The sequence below is a fragment of the Eimeria acervulina genome, genomic scaffold (genome assembly GCF_000499425.1).
Source record: "Eimeria acervulina Houghton genomic scaffold, Eah_scaff327, whole genome shotgun sequence".
NCBI lineage: Eukaryota > Apicomplexa > Conoidasida > Eucoccidiorida > Eimeriidae > Eimeria > Eimeria acervulina.
The window spans coordinates 17,361-32,548 of NW_013547536.1; the positions used below are offsets into that span (position 1 = coordinate 17,361).

Genomic DNA, 15,188 nt, shown 5'->3' on the forward strand with positions numbered 1-15,188 from the left:
TTACGGTGGCTGCAGCAGCAGCAGCAGGGAAGTGTATTTATATATATTTTATTTAGCTCCTGAGTACAGCCAGCCTGAAGATTACCCCGAAAAGAAGCATCAGACAAGTGCTTGATGCTGCAATTACGTTGAAGGGCATATCTGCACAAAATAAAAAACAACAAACCAGCACATCCTACTGCTGCTGCTGCTGCTGCTGGTGATGAGGCTGTTGCTAGTGCTGCTGCTGCTGCTAGTTGTATTTGGGCTTCTGCAGACGCTAGCATTAGTGCTGCTGCTGCTGTTCTATGTGCTGCTGCTGCTGCTGCTGCTGCTGCTGCTGCTGCTGCTTACCGAAGTCTGGCAGCGGTATTTTCAGTCGGGCGCCGGCGGTTGCTGCCCACTGCCATTCTCTCTCTTCAAGGTCCCTGTGCATGCAAACAGCAGCAATTAACAGCAGCAGCAGAGCTTAGCAGCAGCAGCACCAAGAATTAGCAGCAGCAGCAGCAAGCAGCAGCAGCAGCAGCAGCACACGCATCCCATCGACTCACTCATCAAACCCCGAGAAGCCATCGGCTAGGGACTGCAGCTGCTGCACCGGTGATGCTGCTGCTGTTGTAGCAGCAGCTGTTGCTGCTGCTGCTGCGCTGGGAAGGGGTTGAATGCTGCAAGGAGGAGTCTGATTGACTCTGCATGCGTTTGCTGCGCTGTTTAGAACAGCAGCAGCAGGAGGCCAGGAGAAGCCCTCTTCCCTCTGCAGCAAACCAACAAAATAAGCATCAGCAACAACATCTTATGCTTCTGCTGCACGTGGTTCTACTGCTGCTGCTGCTGCTGCTGCACTTAATGCTATTGCTGCTACTGCACTCGAAGCTGCTGCGAGAACTGCATTTGTGGCTGCTGCACCATTTCATTATCCTGCTGCTGCTGCTGCTGCCTACCCGAATTGCAGCAAAGGCCCCTCCAAGAGAGATGCCGTTCTGAGGGTTAGAGTGCAGCAGCTGCGGCTGCTGCAGCAGCAGCCGCAGCCCCAGCGACAGCATTAGCCGACAGCGGGCTGGCAGACGCACCGAGCCCTGCAGCAAAGCTGAAGGAAGCAGCAGCTGGGCCCCCTCTTGCTGCTTTGCTGCTGCTGCTGCTGCATCCGGCAGCAAGCTGGAGCGCACCCTCAGCCAATGCGGCAGCCAGGAGTCGTAGGGGGCCGCCTGCATCCCGTCTGCCGTAGCAGCAGCAGCAGTAGCAGCAGCAACATCAGCAGCTAAAGCTGAGGCCCCCACACCCCCTGCTGCTCCTGCTGCTGCTGCTGCTGCAGCAGCAGATATCTCGCTAGTCACAGGCGACTGCAGCACCAGGCCGGACGCACGGAGAGCTTCGGCCCCCTCCAAGTTCTGCGTGGCAGCAGCAGCAGCAGCAGCAGCAAAAACAACAAGATCAGCAGCAGCAGCAACCGTTTGCGCAGCTACACCCCAGAAGAGCTGGTACAGGAGCAGCAAGCCAGAGCAGCAGCAGCGCAGCATGTGTGCAGGCATCAGCTCACCAGGGCACACTCCTGCTGCTGCTGCTGCTGCTGCTGCGGGTCACTAAGCAGCGGGTATGCTACGAGCTGCGCTGCAGCAACGAGAGGCAGAGCGCTTGGAGGCAGCAAATCAACGAAAGCCGCTGAAGTCGCGGCGTCGCTGTCGTTCTCAAATGATACCCAATATGTCCCTGCAGCAGCAGCAGCAGCAGCAGCAGCAGCAGCTGTGGAAGCAGCAAAGCTTAACGCTGCTGCTACCCGCAGACATCTGCAGCAGAAATTCCGCTTTTATGAGCCGACGAGACTCAACAGATATACCGCCTCAAACCCTAAACCCTAAACCCTAAACCCTAAACCCTAAACCCTAGACCCTAAACCCTAAACCCTCGTGTTACCATGGAGCTTGTCGTTGTAGGGTTTAGCAGGGTTTGCCCCAAACCCGCGGGAGAAGGAGAAGCCTTTTGACTCTGCTGGGAGGCGCCACCTGTACCCCAGCCATTCTTCCAGTTGCTGCTGCTGCTGCTGCTGCTGCTGCTGCTGCTGTTTCTGCTGCTGCTGCTGCTGCTGCTGCTGCTGCTGCAGGTCTAGAACTATAAGGGAGGAAGAACTGTCTGCCGTATAAACATCATAAGTAGAAAACCCAGCAGCTGAAACGAGCTGCTGGACTCTCTCAGCTGCCCTGCTGCTCTTGCTGCTGCTGCTGCTGCTGCTGTTGCTGTTGCTGCTGCTGCTGTTGCTGCTGCTGCTGCTGCTGCTCTCCGTTTCGTGGAAGACACGCAGAAGCCATTTGCTGCTATTGGCTGCAACGCAATGCCAACGGCCGAACGAGGGAGGATTCTGCAGCAGCAGCAGCTCCCGCTGCCTCTCGTCCTGCTGCTGCTGCTGCTGCTGCTTCCCGTCTGCCGTTGACTCCAAGGCTTTGGGGTGTACGTGCAGGTAGACGTTGCTGAAGAGGTTTGTTAGAGACAAACTAACTGCAAGTAAAAGCCCCATGCAGCAGCAGAAGCAGCAAAAAAACGCATGCAGCAGCAAACTTATAGCCACACAGCAACAGCAGCACCAGCAACAGCAGCACCAGCACAACAGCAACTGCCTACGGTTTGGTTCGTCAGGGAATCGAAGCACGACGGAGAGCTCAAGCCGCAGTTCAGCAACTAGCTGCTGCTGCTGCTGCTGCTGCTGAAGCGCAAAGGGGCTGACGCGTAGTCGATAGGATTTGTAGGGAGAGGCTGCAAGTGAGTATGGATGCACAACAGTCAGCAACCCAGCCTGCAGCAGCAGCAGCAGCAGCAGCGAGAGGAACGGCAGCACATACGTCTGACAGGATACTCGTCGTAGCAGCTACAGCAGCAGCGGCAGCAGCAGCAGCGGCTGCAGCAGCAGCAGCAGCAGGTGAGGGCCTCACCTGCTGCTTGCAAGGCAGCAGCCGCATGATGTTGTTGTGGGTGTCTGAACAAACTGCTGCATCCGGCAGTGTAGCCATCCGCTGTATATACGCTTGCTGCTGGTGCTGCTGCTGTTGCTGTTGCTGCTCGTCTGGGGTTGCTGCTGCTGTTGCTGCTGCTGCTGCTGCATTAGGCTGCGTGAGGACACCATCTGTTGCAGCAGCAAGACGCGACAAGCCGCTGCAGGTCAAAGCCGAAAGTGTATGGGCCAAGTAATCCCACAGCCTGCAGCAACAGCAGCATCAACAGCAGCAGTAGCAACAGCAGCAACATTTGGCTGAAAAAAGAAAGACCCCCCTAAACAGTACCGAAGCAAAAGGCGGCAGCAACAGTCCAATAATCAGCAGCAGATGCCTTAACAACAGCAGCAGCATCACTAGCAGCAACAGCAGCAGCAGCAGCAGCAGCAGCAACAGCAGCAGCAGCAGCAGCAGCACCTTTGGTGATTGTATGCAGGATGCTGAGACAGCCCGGCTCGCAGCAGCGCTCCAGGGGGTCTGGGAGGAGCAGCAGGATGCCCCCAAGAAGAGTTCCATCTGCCCTGAGTTAGAGATAAATCAATAAAAGAAAAAGCGTGAGGCAGCAATTGCTGCTGCTGCTGCTGCTGCTGGGGCTGAAGCTGCTGCGATGGCTGCAGCAGGCTGCTGCGGTGCTGCTGCAGCAAATGCAGATTCAGCAGCCGGGCGATCCCCAGAGGAAAAGAATTTAAATGGGTCTCCAGACCGGTAAACGAATACCCTAAACAACAACAACAACAGCAGCAGCAGCAGCAGCAGCAGCAGCAGCAGCAGAAGCAGCAGCAGATAGACAGGCAAATAGATGAAAGCGTGCTGCCGCTCAACTCCCTCCTGTAGCAGAGGCAGCAAAAAACAGGAGTGACAGCAACAGCAGCAACACCGAGAGGAGCAGCAAGCGCTGCAGCACCAAAAGCAGCAGCAGCAGACTCAGCAGCAGCAGCAGACTCAGCAGCAGCAGCAAGACACGTGCTGCCTCACCTAGGGCTGTTGTCCTCAGCCGCAAATCAAAATGTGCAAAGAAGAGACCCCGAGAGCGCAGCGGCTCTGTAAAGACAGTCTCGCTGTACACATCAGCTTCAGGTGCAGCAGCAGCAGCAGCAGCAGCATCTGCTGCAGCAACTGCTGCTGCGCTCAGGGGCTGCAGCCATGCCAAGCAGAAGCAGCAAAGCACCACAAAGTAAACACCCCACGCCGCTGCAGCAGCCCGACGCTGTTCATGCAGCTGCTGTCGAGCTGCTGCAGCAGCAGCTGCTGCGGCAGCTGCTGCTGCTCCTCGGTTCATAGGCAGCTGGTGGCTGCTGCTGTGATGCCTTTGTTGTGCTGCTGCTTCGCTGCTGCTTCTGCTGCTGCTGCTGCTTCTGTTGTTGCTGCTGCAACTGCTGCTTTTCTTTTTGTGTGGATCAGCTGAGCCAACTATGGTCACAGCGGGATGAACATCCTTCTCCCGCCTCTGCTGCTGCTGCTGCTGCTGTCTCTTTATGTGCTGTTGCTGCTGCTGCTGCTGCTGCTGAGGCTGCTGCTACTGCTGCTGAGGCGTTTGTCGCCTTATCTGCCCTTAGGGGGGAGGGAATTCGTTGTTGGGGTCGGCTGCGGCCCCACACGAAGCAGCATAAGGGGGGGATGCTGTCTTGCTGCAGTGCAGCAGCAGCAGCAGCTACAACTGCAGCAGGACGAATAAGAGCAGCAGCAGCAGCAGCAGAACTGCTAAGAAATGAATGACTCATGAAGTAGACACGCCCAATAGTAATGAGGCCCAGACGGGGGCCTCCAGGGTCTCCGCCGACTGGAGCAGCAGCAGCGTGCTGCAGCGGTTGTTGTTGTTGTTGTTGCTGCTGCTGCTGCTACTGCTGCACCCACCTACAATGATTATAACGCGTAGATGTATTTGATTTGTTTTATGAAACAAAGACATGCTACTTAGGTTAGACCTGCCGCAGCAGCAGCAGCAGCCGTCAGTGCGCGCTGCCGATGCAGCAGCAGCAGCAGGAGCTGCTGCTGCTGCTGCTGCTGCTGCTGCAGCTACTGCTGCTCGCGCAGCTGATGCTGCCTCGGCAGCAACAATAGCAGCAGCGGGAACTGCCACGAATCTTTGGGTTCGTTTCTTTGTCTCTAGGCATCATTTGCTGCAGCACTTGCTGCAGATAAGCAGCAGAAGATCGCTGGCTGCTGCTGCTACTGCTGCTGCTGCAGCGCAGCCCAAAGGCAGTGAACGGAGCAGGAGCAGGTGCTGCTGCTGCAGTGCTGCTGCAGCAGCAGCAACAGAAGCAGCCTTAAGAAATCCCTTACAGTCAGATTTCTTCTACGAGGCTTCTATTGTGCGAAAGGCTGCGCCGGCTGCTGCTGCTGCGGGTCCCTTGCTGCTGCTGCAGCAGCAGCTGCTGCTGTTGCTGCTCTCTGAAGGGAATGCATTCAGCTTGTCCAGCTGCAACACGGAGCAGCAGCAAGATCCAGCAGCAGCAGCAGCAAAGCCATAGACAGTGCCGACTACAGCCGCAGACGCCGGCTCACAAGCATCCTCAGCAGCAGCAGCAACAACAGCAGACTGCTGCTGCAGTTGTTCTCTTCGTTGAGCAGAAGAAGAGCAACGGCAGCCGGCCTTCAATAATCTTCTGGTAGAAATTACTGAGTGGCAGCAGCAGCCGCAGCAGCAGTAGCAGCAGCAATTGCAGCAGCAGCAGCAGCAGCAGCAGCAACAGCAGCTTTAGTAGCAGTGCGGGCGTTACCACTGAATCCTCTAAGCAATAGTGTTGGCAGAAGCAACAACAACAACAACAGCAGCAGCGGCAGCAGTAGAAGCAGCGACATTGACAGCAGCAGCAGCAGCAGCAGCAGCAGCAGCAGGACTAGCAGCTGTGGCGGCAGCATCGCGGCAGCAGCAGCAGCAGCAGTGTATGGCTTCTCACAGCAATGCACGGCGCTGCTGCAGGTCTTCTGTAGTTAGCCGTGTTCACTTACTCCAGAGGCTGCAGCAGGTGGAGCAGCAACAGCAACGGCAGTCGACGAAGCAGCAGCAGGAACAGCAGCAGCAGGAGCAGCAGCAGCAGCAGATCATGGGAGCGCAGTGCACGAAAAACGCAGCGGTTCGCGCCACCTCAGCAGCAGCTGCTGCTGCTCCTCGTATAGACATTGCTGCTGCTGCTTCTGGTGCTGCTTCTCCCTCCGCCGTAGCTGGGTGTACGAGTGAAACTGCTAACGTAAGACAGCAGCAGCAGCAGCAGCAGCAGCAGCAGCAAGAGCAGCAGCTTCTGCGAGAGGAGGGGCTGCGCATGCAACCAGAACGACAGCAGCAGCTGCTGCTGCAGTCAGGAGCAAGTGTCTTCAGTGAAGTCGGCGCTGGAGCAGCGGGAACTGCAGGGGCTCCGGCGCAGACAGCAGCAGCAACAGCAGCAGCAGCAGCAGCTGCTGCTGCTGCTGGACAGCAGGGAGGGCCTGGGGCTGCTCTAGGCTGGCATGACTTGCCTGGTGCTTCCCGTCGAGGAGGCAGCCGCAGCAGCAGCAGCAGCAGCAGCAGGGGCCATCGAGCTCAGCTGCAGGTCCGCCCGGGTGATGACCTGACGGCAGCAGCAGCAGCAGCGAGTGCTCCTGCAGGAGCAGCTGCTGCAGCAACAGCAGCAGCAGCACCACCACCTCCACCACGAGGGAAAACCCGAGCTCGGCTTCACAAAGGAGGTGCTTCTTTTGAGGCCGTCGCCAGCGGAGCAGCAGCAGCAACAGCAGCAACAGCAGCAGCAGCAGCAGCAGGATTTGATCGGAATCAAGGAAAGCCTGCTGCCGCTCCTGATGGAGAAGGTGCTGCTGCCGCTGCTGCTTCAGCAGCAGCAGGCACTACTGCTGCTGCACGGGGCTGCAGCGGTTGCAGCAACTGTAGCAACGTGCGGGCGGAGTTGCTACGTGAGGCCAGCCGCACCAGCAGCAGCAGCAGCAGCAGCAGCAGCAGCAGCAGCAGCAGCTACGAGGCGTATGCGCAGCAGCTGCTTATGGAGTCTTCATTAGTTGGTTCCTTTTTGATGCTGCCCTGGAGCGATGAAGACAAAGACATAAAAAACAATTTCTATCTTGACTGCGACCCCCCAGACAGCAGCAGCAGCACAAGCTGCGGGCCTGCAGCAGCAGCAGCAGCAGCAGCTGCTGCTGCTGCTATACAGACACAACCAGTCGCTATACACAGTCGCGTGCCGCCACCCAGCGCCGCCTCAATCCCTACAGCAGCAGGTGCTGCTGCTGGTGCTGCTGGCCGCCCCATTGAACAGCAGCAGCTGCAGTATTTGCAGCAGCTGCAGCAGCTACAGCAGCAGCAGCAGATGATGAAGCTCAAAGAAAAGCAATTACAAGTGGATTCAGGGACAGCTGGGCTGTACATAACGGAGGGCTGCTGTGGCGGCAGCAGCGCTTCTTCTACGGATCCTGCAGCAGCAGCAGCAGCCCAAGGTGGCAGCGCTTCGCGGGCAGCAGCAGTTGCTGCAGCAGCAGCAGCAACGCATCCGTTAGGTTGGGTTGAAGGGAAGTGGTCTGACCCTGAGGGTTTTTTATCATTATCTGAGAAGCAGCAGCAGAAGTTTTACGCGTGGCGGCGCATCAGCGACGCCCTTCAGCAGCAGCAGCAGCAGCAGCAGCAGGAGCAGCAGCAGGAGCCTGTACAGCCTGAAGTGCTGTTTGATTTACCTTGCAGCCGCAGCATTCGTCAGGGGTTTGTAGGAGATTGCTCTTTTCTTGCTTCACTTGCAGTGTTAGCAGACTACGAGCGTAGACATAACTCTCCTGTCATATCTAGTCTTATCCACCCCCAGCGGCGTGTACAGCAGCACAGCAGCAGCAACAGCAGCAGCAGTAGTAGTAGTAGTAGTGGTTGCAGTGTGAGCAGCCGTGGCAGCAGCAACAACACCAACACTAGCAGCAACAGCAGCAGCAGCAGCAGCAGCAGGAGCAGCAGGAGCAACAGTAGCTGCATGCGTTACCGTCCAGTGTATAACCCTCGAGGTATGTATGGTGTGAAGCTATTCTTTAACGGCGTTGCGAGAAAGGTTTTAGTAGATGATTATTTACCTACAAAAGTAGACGGGAAGCTATTATGTGCTCATTCTCAGCAAGCAGCAGAGCTATGGGTGTCACTTCTAGAGAAAGCATTTGTTAAGCTAATGGGAGGCAGCTATAATATGCAGGGTTCGAACCCAGGGGCGGACCTTTATCATTTAACAGGCTGGTTGCCTGAGACTGTTCCTTTTAGAAGTGATGTTCATAGCGGTACACCCTCTACTCATACACCGATTATAACAGGCGGAGAGACAGAAGAAACTCTAATTAAACAAAGACAAAATCCTACTTGGGACTTCGTCTGGTTTCAGCTTCAAAGGTTTGTTCTTTATTCTTTTCTTTTTACTCTTTATCTTCTTTATTCTTTTCTTTTTACTCTTTATCTCCTTTAGTCTTTTCTTTTCAGTCTTTATCTTCTTTATGCTTTTATTTTATCTACTCTATTACTTGCTTTTATTTTATCTACTCTATTACTTACTTTTATTTTATCTGCTCTATTACTTACTTTTATTTTATCTGCTTTATTAACTGCTTATACTCTTATTGCTTTGCTTCTCCTCGTTTGTCTTTTACTTCTTTATCTTTTATTTGTTTATATTCTGTTTGTTTATCTTTTATTTGCTTATATTCTGTTTGTTTATCTTTTATTTGCTTATATTCTGTTTGTTTATCTTTTATTTGTTTATACTCTGCTTTTTTATTTGCTGTTTGTTTATTTCTCGTTTCTCTTGTTATTCTTTGTGGTCTCATCATTATACTTTGTCTCATTATTATTATTTTTTATATTATTATTGCTGTTGTTGTTGTTTTTGTCATTGTTATTGTTATTATCATTTCTATTATAATTATTTAGTATTATTTTTTAACTATATACAACATATCTATATATATTGTTGTTTCTTGTATTAATATTTATATTAATATTAGTGTTATATTATATATTAATGCTAATATTATTAACATCAATATTTTTATCTTTAATTGTGTTTATTCTTTTTTGTTATATTTTGGATATCTTCGTTCGTTTATTTATTTTCTTTTTTTAACTTTCTTGCTTCTCTCCCACTTTGTTTTTTATCTTTTGCTGCTGTTGCTGTTGCTGTTGCTGCTGCTGCTGCTGCTGGTGTTACTTTTACAGTTTCATCTGCTGCTATTGCTGCTGCCTGTGTATTGTCTACCACTTGCTTCATCTGCTGCAGCAGCACGTGCTGCTGCTGTTGCTGCTGTTGCAGATCCTGCTGCTGGTGCAGCATCTGTTATATTATCTGCTGCGCTTATTTTGCTGCTGCAGTAGCTGCAATTATATTATATTATATTAATTTAATTTATTTTATTTTATTTTATTTTATTTTATTTTATTTGTTCAGGGGTTTAAGTGAAGGCCGCTGCGTTGCATGTCTGGGTACAAGCGAAGTCTTCGATGCGGCGCCCAGCGGCTTAGACTTTCCTGAAGGCGTCTCAGTTAGCACAGGTTATTTCTTTATTATTTCTATTTTATTATTATTTTATTATTATTATTCTTTTATTATTCTTTTGTTATTATTATTATTCTTTTATTATTATTTTATCTTATTATTTTATTATTGTTTTATTATTTAGTATTATTATTATTGCTATTATTATCATTTTATTATTGTTATTTTATTATTATCGTATTATTATTTTTTTCGTTAGTATTTTATTATTATTATTATTTATTATATTATTATTGTTATTATTATCTTTTGTGTCCTCTTCTTCTTCTATTTCGTTTATTATTTCTTTTGTTATTTCTTGTGTTATGTTGTTTCCTTTTGTTTGTTTGTTCTGTATACAAAGCAATTATTTTTGTTTGATTTAAAGATATTATAGTCTTTATAATATCTTTGTTTTGTTTGTTTTTTATTTAAACTAACATTATTTATATGTTTGAATTAAAGGCATGATTATTTCTTTGTGTTTGTTTTTCTTAAAACGCATTAATTATCTGTTATAGTAAAAGATATTGTATTATTATTTCTTTGTGTTTGTTTTTTTTTAAAGTAATTAAGTAGTTAATATTGTTTGATTTGTATTTGTTTGTTTTTCTATGAAGGCATCGTAGCTCGCCACGCCTACTCTGTTCTTCGCCACGCTGAAGTCTTAGGCTTTCGTTTATTATATGTTAAAAACCCTTGGGGCTGCATGCGCTGGAGAGGCAAATTTTCACCTGGAGATAAAAAGACGTGGAACTCCGAACTCAAAGACGCACTCAACTATGACCCGGCTGTTGCTGTGAGACATATAAATATATATATATATATATATATATATATTTATATGTATGTATATATATATATATATATGTATATATATATGATATATATAATATATAATATGTATAATATATGTGTATATATTTGTTATAAATATATTATTTTATATGTAATTTAGGATAATATATTTATTATTTAGAGGGTTTAGGGTCTACTGGCTAGGGTTTAGGGTTTAGGGTTTAGGGTAAATGAGTAAACAAGCAAATAAACAAGTAAATAGACAAATAAATAAATAAATAAATAAATAAATAAATAAATGATAGTTTCTTTACGTTCTATTGCAGGGCAAAGAAGACTGCGGTTGCACATAAACAAATAGCCAAGCAAATAGATAGATAGATAGATAGATAAGCAAATAAGCAAATAAACAAGTAAATAAATAGATTTTAATGTTTTGTTACAGGGCAAAGAAGACTGCGGCTGTTTCTGGATTGAGTGGCGGGACGTCGTGCGGTGGTTTTCACATTTGTACGTCTGCTGGAATGCGAGCTACTTCCCCTTCATCTCAGAAGTGCATTCAAAGTTAGTCTATTATCGGACTGTTGCTGCTGCTGCTGCTGATTATGATGATGATTATGATGATGATGATGATGATGTTGCTGCTGGTGCTGTTGCTGATGATGCTCATGATGCTGCTTCTGATGCTGTAGCTTTTGCTACTACTTCTTTTGCTGTTGATGTCGATGCTGTTGATGCTGTTTCTGATGCTTCTGTTGCTGCTGTTGCTGTTGCTGCTGTTGCTTCTGTTGCTGTTGCTGCTGATGCTGTTGATGCTGTTGCTGCTTCTGTTACTGTTGCTGCTGTTGCTGGTGCTGCTGTTGCTTCTGTTACTGTTGCTGTTAATGCTGTTGCTGCTGTTGATGCTGCTGCCGCTGCTGCTGCTGCTGCTGCTGCTGCTGCAGGTGGGAGCGTTCTCGTTTCGTGCAGGAGTCCTTTTTGCCTGACGATTCGCATATGGTGGCTTTTAACCCGCAGCTGCATTTGTCTGTAGCAGCAGCAGCAGCAGCGCAGCAGCAGCAGCAGCTGCCTCCGTATGTTTCGTTTCCGTCTCTTACGAACGGCGATCTGCTTACTGTGGATGGAAGCTGCAGCAGCAGCAGCGCTGCTGCTGCTGCTCTTGCTGCTGCTGCTGCAGCAGGTCTCGGCCCCAACTTACGATTGGACAGCAGCAGCCGCTGCTGCGAGGGGTGCAACTGCAACTGCAACGGTAGCAGCAGCAGCAGTTGCTGCTGCAACTGCAGCAGCAGCAGCAGCAGCAGCGCTCCGGTAGAGCTGTGGGTGCTGCTGTCGAGACACGTTAGAGAAAGACAGAGAGATCTGAGCGGGAAATATTTAGCTGTTCATGTCTTTGAAGGAAGCAGCAGAGTTTGCTGCCCTCAGCCGCCAACTAAGCAAGGAGTGTACAGCAATGGTGAATGCACATTGGTGAAAGTACGCTTAGACCCGAAGGCTCTTCAGGCTGCTGCTGCTGGTGCTGCTGCTGCTGCTGCTGCTGCCGGTGGTGGCGCTGCTGCTGCTGGTGGTGGTGGTGCTGCTGCTGCAGCTGCTGGTGCAAACAGCAACAACAACAGCAGCAGCAGCAATAACAACAGCAACAGCAACAACAGCAGCAGCAGCAGCGCGGTGGCTGCAGCAGAACAGCAGCAGCATGGAGTAAAGAGTAAAACAGCAGATAAAGCAGTTAGCAGCAGCCTCCTGACAGCCTTAGACTACGTCTTAGTCGTCAGTCAGTATTCCCAAAAGGTATTTCTTCATGACACGATAATAATATAAACTAGCATTAATAATATAAACTAAAAATAATAATATAAACGAACATTAATAATGCTCATTAGCTAGTCAATAATAAACATAAATAACTCTAAACAAACATTAACAAACCCTGAACAACCCTAAACCCTCGTGAATGCAATTGAAGGAATCCGCCCTTCTTCTATCTCCACTTCTGTTTAGGGTTTAGGGTTTAGGGTTTAGGGTTTAGGGTTTGTGTTAATGCAGGATGAGTTTAACTTCACGATGAAGGTCTTTGCGCAGATTCCCGCCCTTTTAAAGCCGCTGCCGCCTCTCTTTGGGCCGGAGTGGACTTCCGTCTACCTTAGAGGTAACACATTGCTGCTGCTGTTCCTGCTGCTGTTCCTGCTGCTGTTGCTGCTGTTGCTGTTGCTGGAGGTGATGCTGTTGCTGCTGCTGTTGCTGTTGCTGTTGCTGCTGCTGTTGCTGGAGCTGTTGCTGGAGGTTTTGCTGCTGCTGGAGCTGTTGCTGTTGTATCTGTTGCTGCTGCTGTTGCATCTGTTGTTGCTGCTGCTACAGCAGTTGTTGCATGTGCTATAGCGTTTAATATCAGCATCTGTTGTTGCACGAGTCGCAGCTATTATTGCTGTTACTGCTTGAGAGCATGATGACTGCTCTACCTCTGAATAAAACAAAAAAACATTATTATTATTATTTATTATTATTATTATTATTTATTATTATTATTATTATTATTATTGTTCAGGCGAATGGAGAGGAGAGAACGCAGGGGGGTGCAGCAACGACCTCTGGAATTTCTTCAGAAATCCGCACTTCAGAGTTTTAGTCAACGAAGCTGTTGATGCCGTTTTCTTTCTTGAATGCCCAGATGTAAATTAATTAATTAATTAATTAATTAATTAATTAATTAATTAATTAGTTTATTTATTTATTTATTTGTTTATTTGTTTGTTTGTTTGTTTATTTATTAAATAGCAAGAACAATTACAATATTCATAATAATACTTATGCAAATAATAATAATATTAACATATATATATATATATATTAATCTGTTCATTGAGTTATTATTAAGAATAAACACTTTATAAACAATAAGTAAATATGCAGAGTATAATTAATTAGTATAATTAAATAATTAATTATATATATACGTATATATTTGTTTATCTATTTTATATCTATTATGTAGTATTCGTCTACATTCATTGTTTATTATTATGATTTATTTATTTATTTATTTATCTATTTATCTATTTATTTATTTGTTTGTTTGTTTGTTTGTTTGATATTATTTAGGAGTACTCAGTGAATTTGCGTTTGTTCATGGGGCGCTTCGCGACACCGCGTTTACTTCGAACAGGCAAAGCGAAGAGCAGCGGAAGCTACAGAGCAGGTTGCTGCATTTTGTCTGTTTCTTTACCCCCCGGGGAATATACTTTAGTTTGCAGTACATTTAAACCAGATAATCTAGGGTCTTTCCAGATAGGCCTCCATCATAGAAGCAGCAGCAGCAGCAGCAGCAACAGCAGCAGCAGCAGCAGCAGCAGCAGCAGCAGCGCGAGGGTTTCCTTATTTCCTATGCCTTACCCATACGCGGTGCCGCCAGACCCTAGGCTTTTTCATGAAGTTATCAGAGGGCCTTCTGCTGCAGCAAGAGCAGCAAAACATGTTTGGGGAAGGGTTGCTCTTCAGATCGCATCTGCGCCTACGCGAGTAAACGCATGCATCTACTTGCTTCTGCTGCTGCTGCTGCTGCTGCTGTTGCTGGTGCTGGTGATGTACGGGAGTTGCTGCTGCTGTTTCGAGGGATCCGCGTTTCTCTGCTGCTGCTGTTGCTGATGCTGTTGCGGTGTTGCTGCGGCTTTTGCTGCACAGAGCTACTGTTCCTGTTGCTGCTGATACTGTACTGCTGCTGTTGCTGCTGCTGTGCTATACTACTCTTGCTGCTGCTGCGGTGCTGCGTATTTCAGGTCTCGCTGCGCCTAGAGATACTTGCGCGGAAACTTCCCCTCAAGTCTACGCCGGTCTTGTCTTTATATCTTTTTGCTCCGACAGACAACAACAACAGCAACAGCAACAGTAGCAGCAGCAGCAGCAACAACGGAGGCAGCAGCAACAAGGGAGGCAAGCAGCTGCAGCTGGTTAAGAAGAGCGACCTCGAGGGAGGGCTCAGCGATGACGGGAGAATGAAATCATCTGCTGCTCAGGATCTGCTGCAGCGAAAGGTAATGAACCACAATGCAGCAGCAGCAGCAACAGCAGCAGCAACAGCAGCAGCAGCAGCAGCAAGTAGCTGCTTGCATTAGGGGTCGTGAATTTGTTATGCAGCGGGATGCCGATATATTTTTAACTATAATTAATTAATCAATACTTTTAAATTTAAATATAAATATTGATATTTATATTTAATAAATATAAATACAAATATCGAGAACATAAATATGCGTAGGGAATCAACTAAAGGAGCAGCAGCAGCATCAATGCGCTGCAGCATTTGCTGCTGCCCAAGCTATACGCTTTTAAGCATATATTATTTGAATGCATTCCTGTGTATAAATATATAAATCAATATATATATATAAATGTATATATATATATATTTATTTATTTATTTATAGCGGGAGCATGCATGTACAGAAGACGACAGATTTATTTTTTTCTGTTTTTCCTTCTTTTTTGCATTTGCTGATTATTTTTTTAGGGTATTTTAAACATTACGCTGGTGGAGCTGTGTGACACAAGCCACGCGTATATCGTCTTTATCTCAACTCCTCCGAGGAACAGCGGCAGCAGCGGCAGCAGCAGCAGCAGCAGCAGCAATGCGGAGGCAGGTGTTGAGTGGGAACCGACTCCCTGGTTGTTGCATGTAATATCTGACCAGAAGGTGCAGTGCACGGCGCTGTAGTTGTTGCTGCGGTGTACGTACAGCTGAGAGTGTTGAGGTGTATATACACCTCCTCTCTTGTATGCTTATTGTTTCCGTGCATATGCATCTGGAGGCCGTTAGTAAGTAGTTTTGTATATATATATATATATGTATATATATATTATATATATTATATATATAATATATATTATGCGTTGTTCTTATGGCTTTGTTATAGCTGAGGGTTTTGTTTTATATGCCCCTCCTTGAAGTGTACAGAGGGTC

At 47.9% G+C, this 15,188-nt stretch overlaps 2 protein-coding genes across 2 annotated transcripts; one reads left to right on the forward strand and one right to left on the reverse strand.

Moving 5' to 3' along the window:
- Window positions 1-265: 265 nt before the first annotated feature.
- Window positions 266-4,239, reverse strand: EAH_00033130 (Gpi16 subunit, GPI transamidase domain-containing protein, putative; the record flags this gene model as incomplete). Its single annotated transcript, XM_013392269.1, has 9 exons — window positions 266-407; window positions 531-733; window positions 921-1,367; window positions 1,517-1,686; window positions 1,891-2,469; window positions 2,593-2,764; window positions 2,901-3,165; window positions 3,378-3,678; window positions 3,936-4,239. 9 exons carry the CDS (start codon window positions 4,237-4,239, stop codon window positions 266-268), a joined length of 2,583 nt encoding a protein of 860 aa, XP_013247723.1.
- A 628-nt stretch (window positions 4,240-4,867) lies between these two features.
- On the forward strand, window positions 4,868-14,942 carry EAH_00033140 (calpain family cysteine protease domain-containing protein, putative; the record flags this gene model as incomplete). Its single annotated transcript, XM_013392270.1, has 10 exons — window positions 4,868-5,050; window positions 5,918-8,307; window positions 9,356-9,459; window positions 10,063-10,241; window positions 10,686-10,750; window positions 11,185-12,025; window positions 12,281-12,383; window positions 12,780-12,904; window positions 14,008-14,262; window positions 14,739-14,942. 10 exons carry the CDS (start codon window positions 4,868-4,870, stop codon window positions 14,940-14,942), a joined length of 4,449 nt encoding a protein of 1,482 aa, XP_013247724.1.
- Window positions 14,943-15,188: the final 246 nt, after the last annotated feature.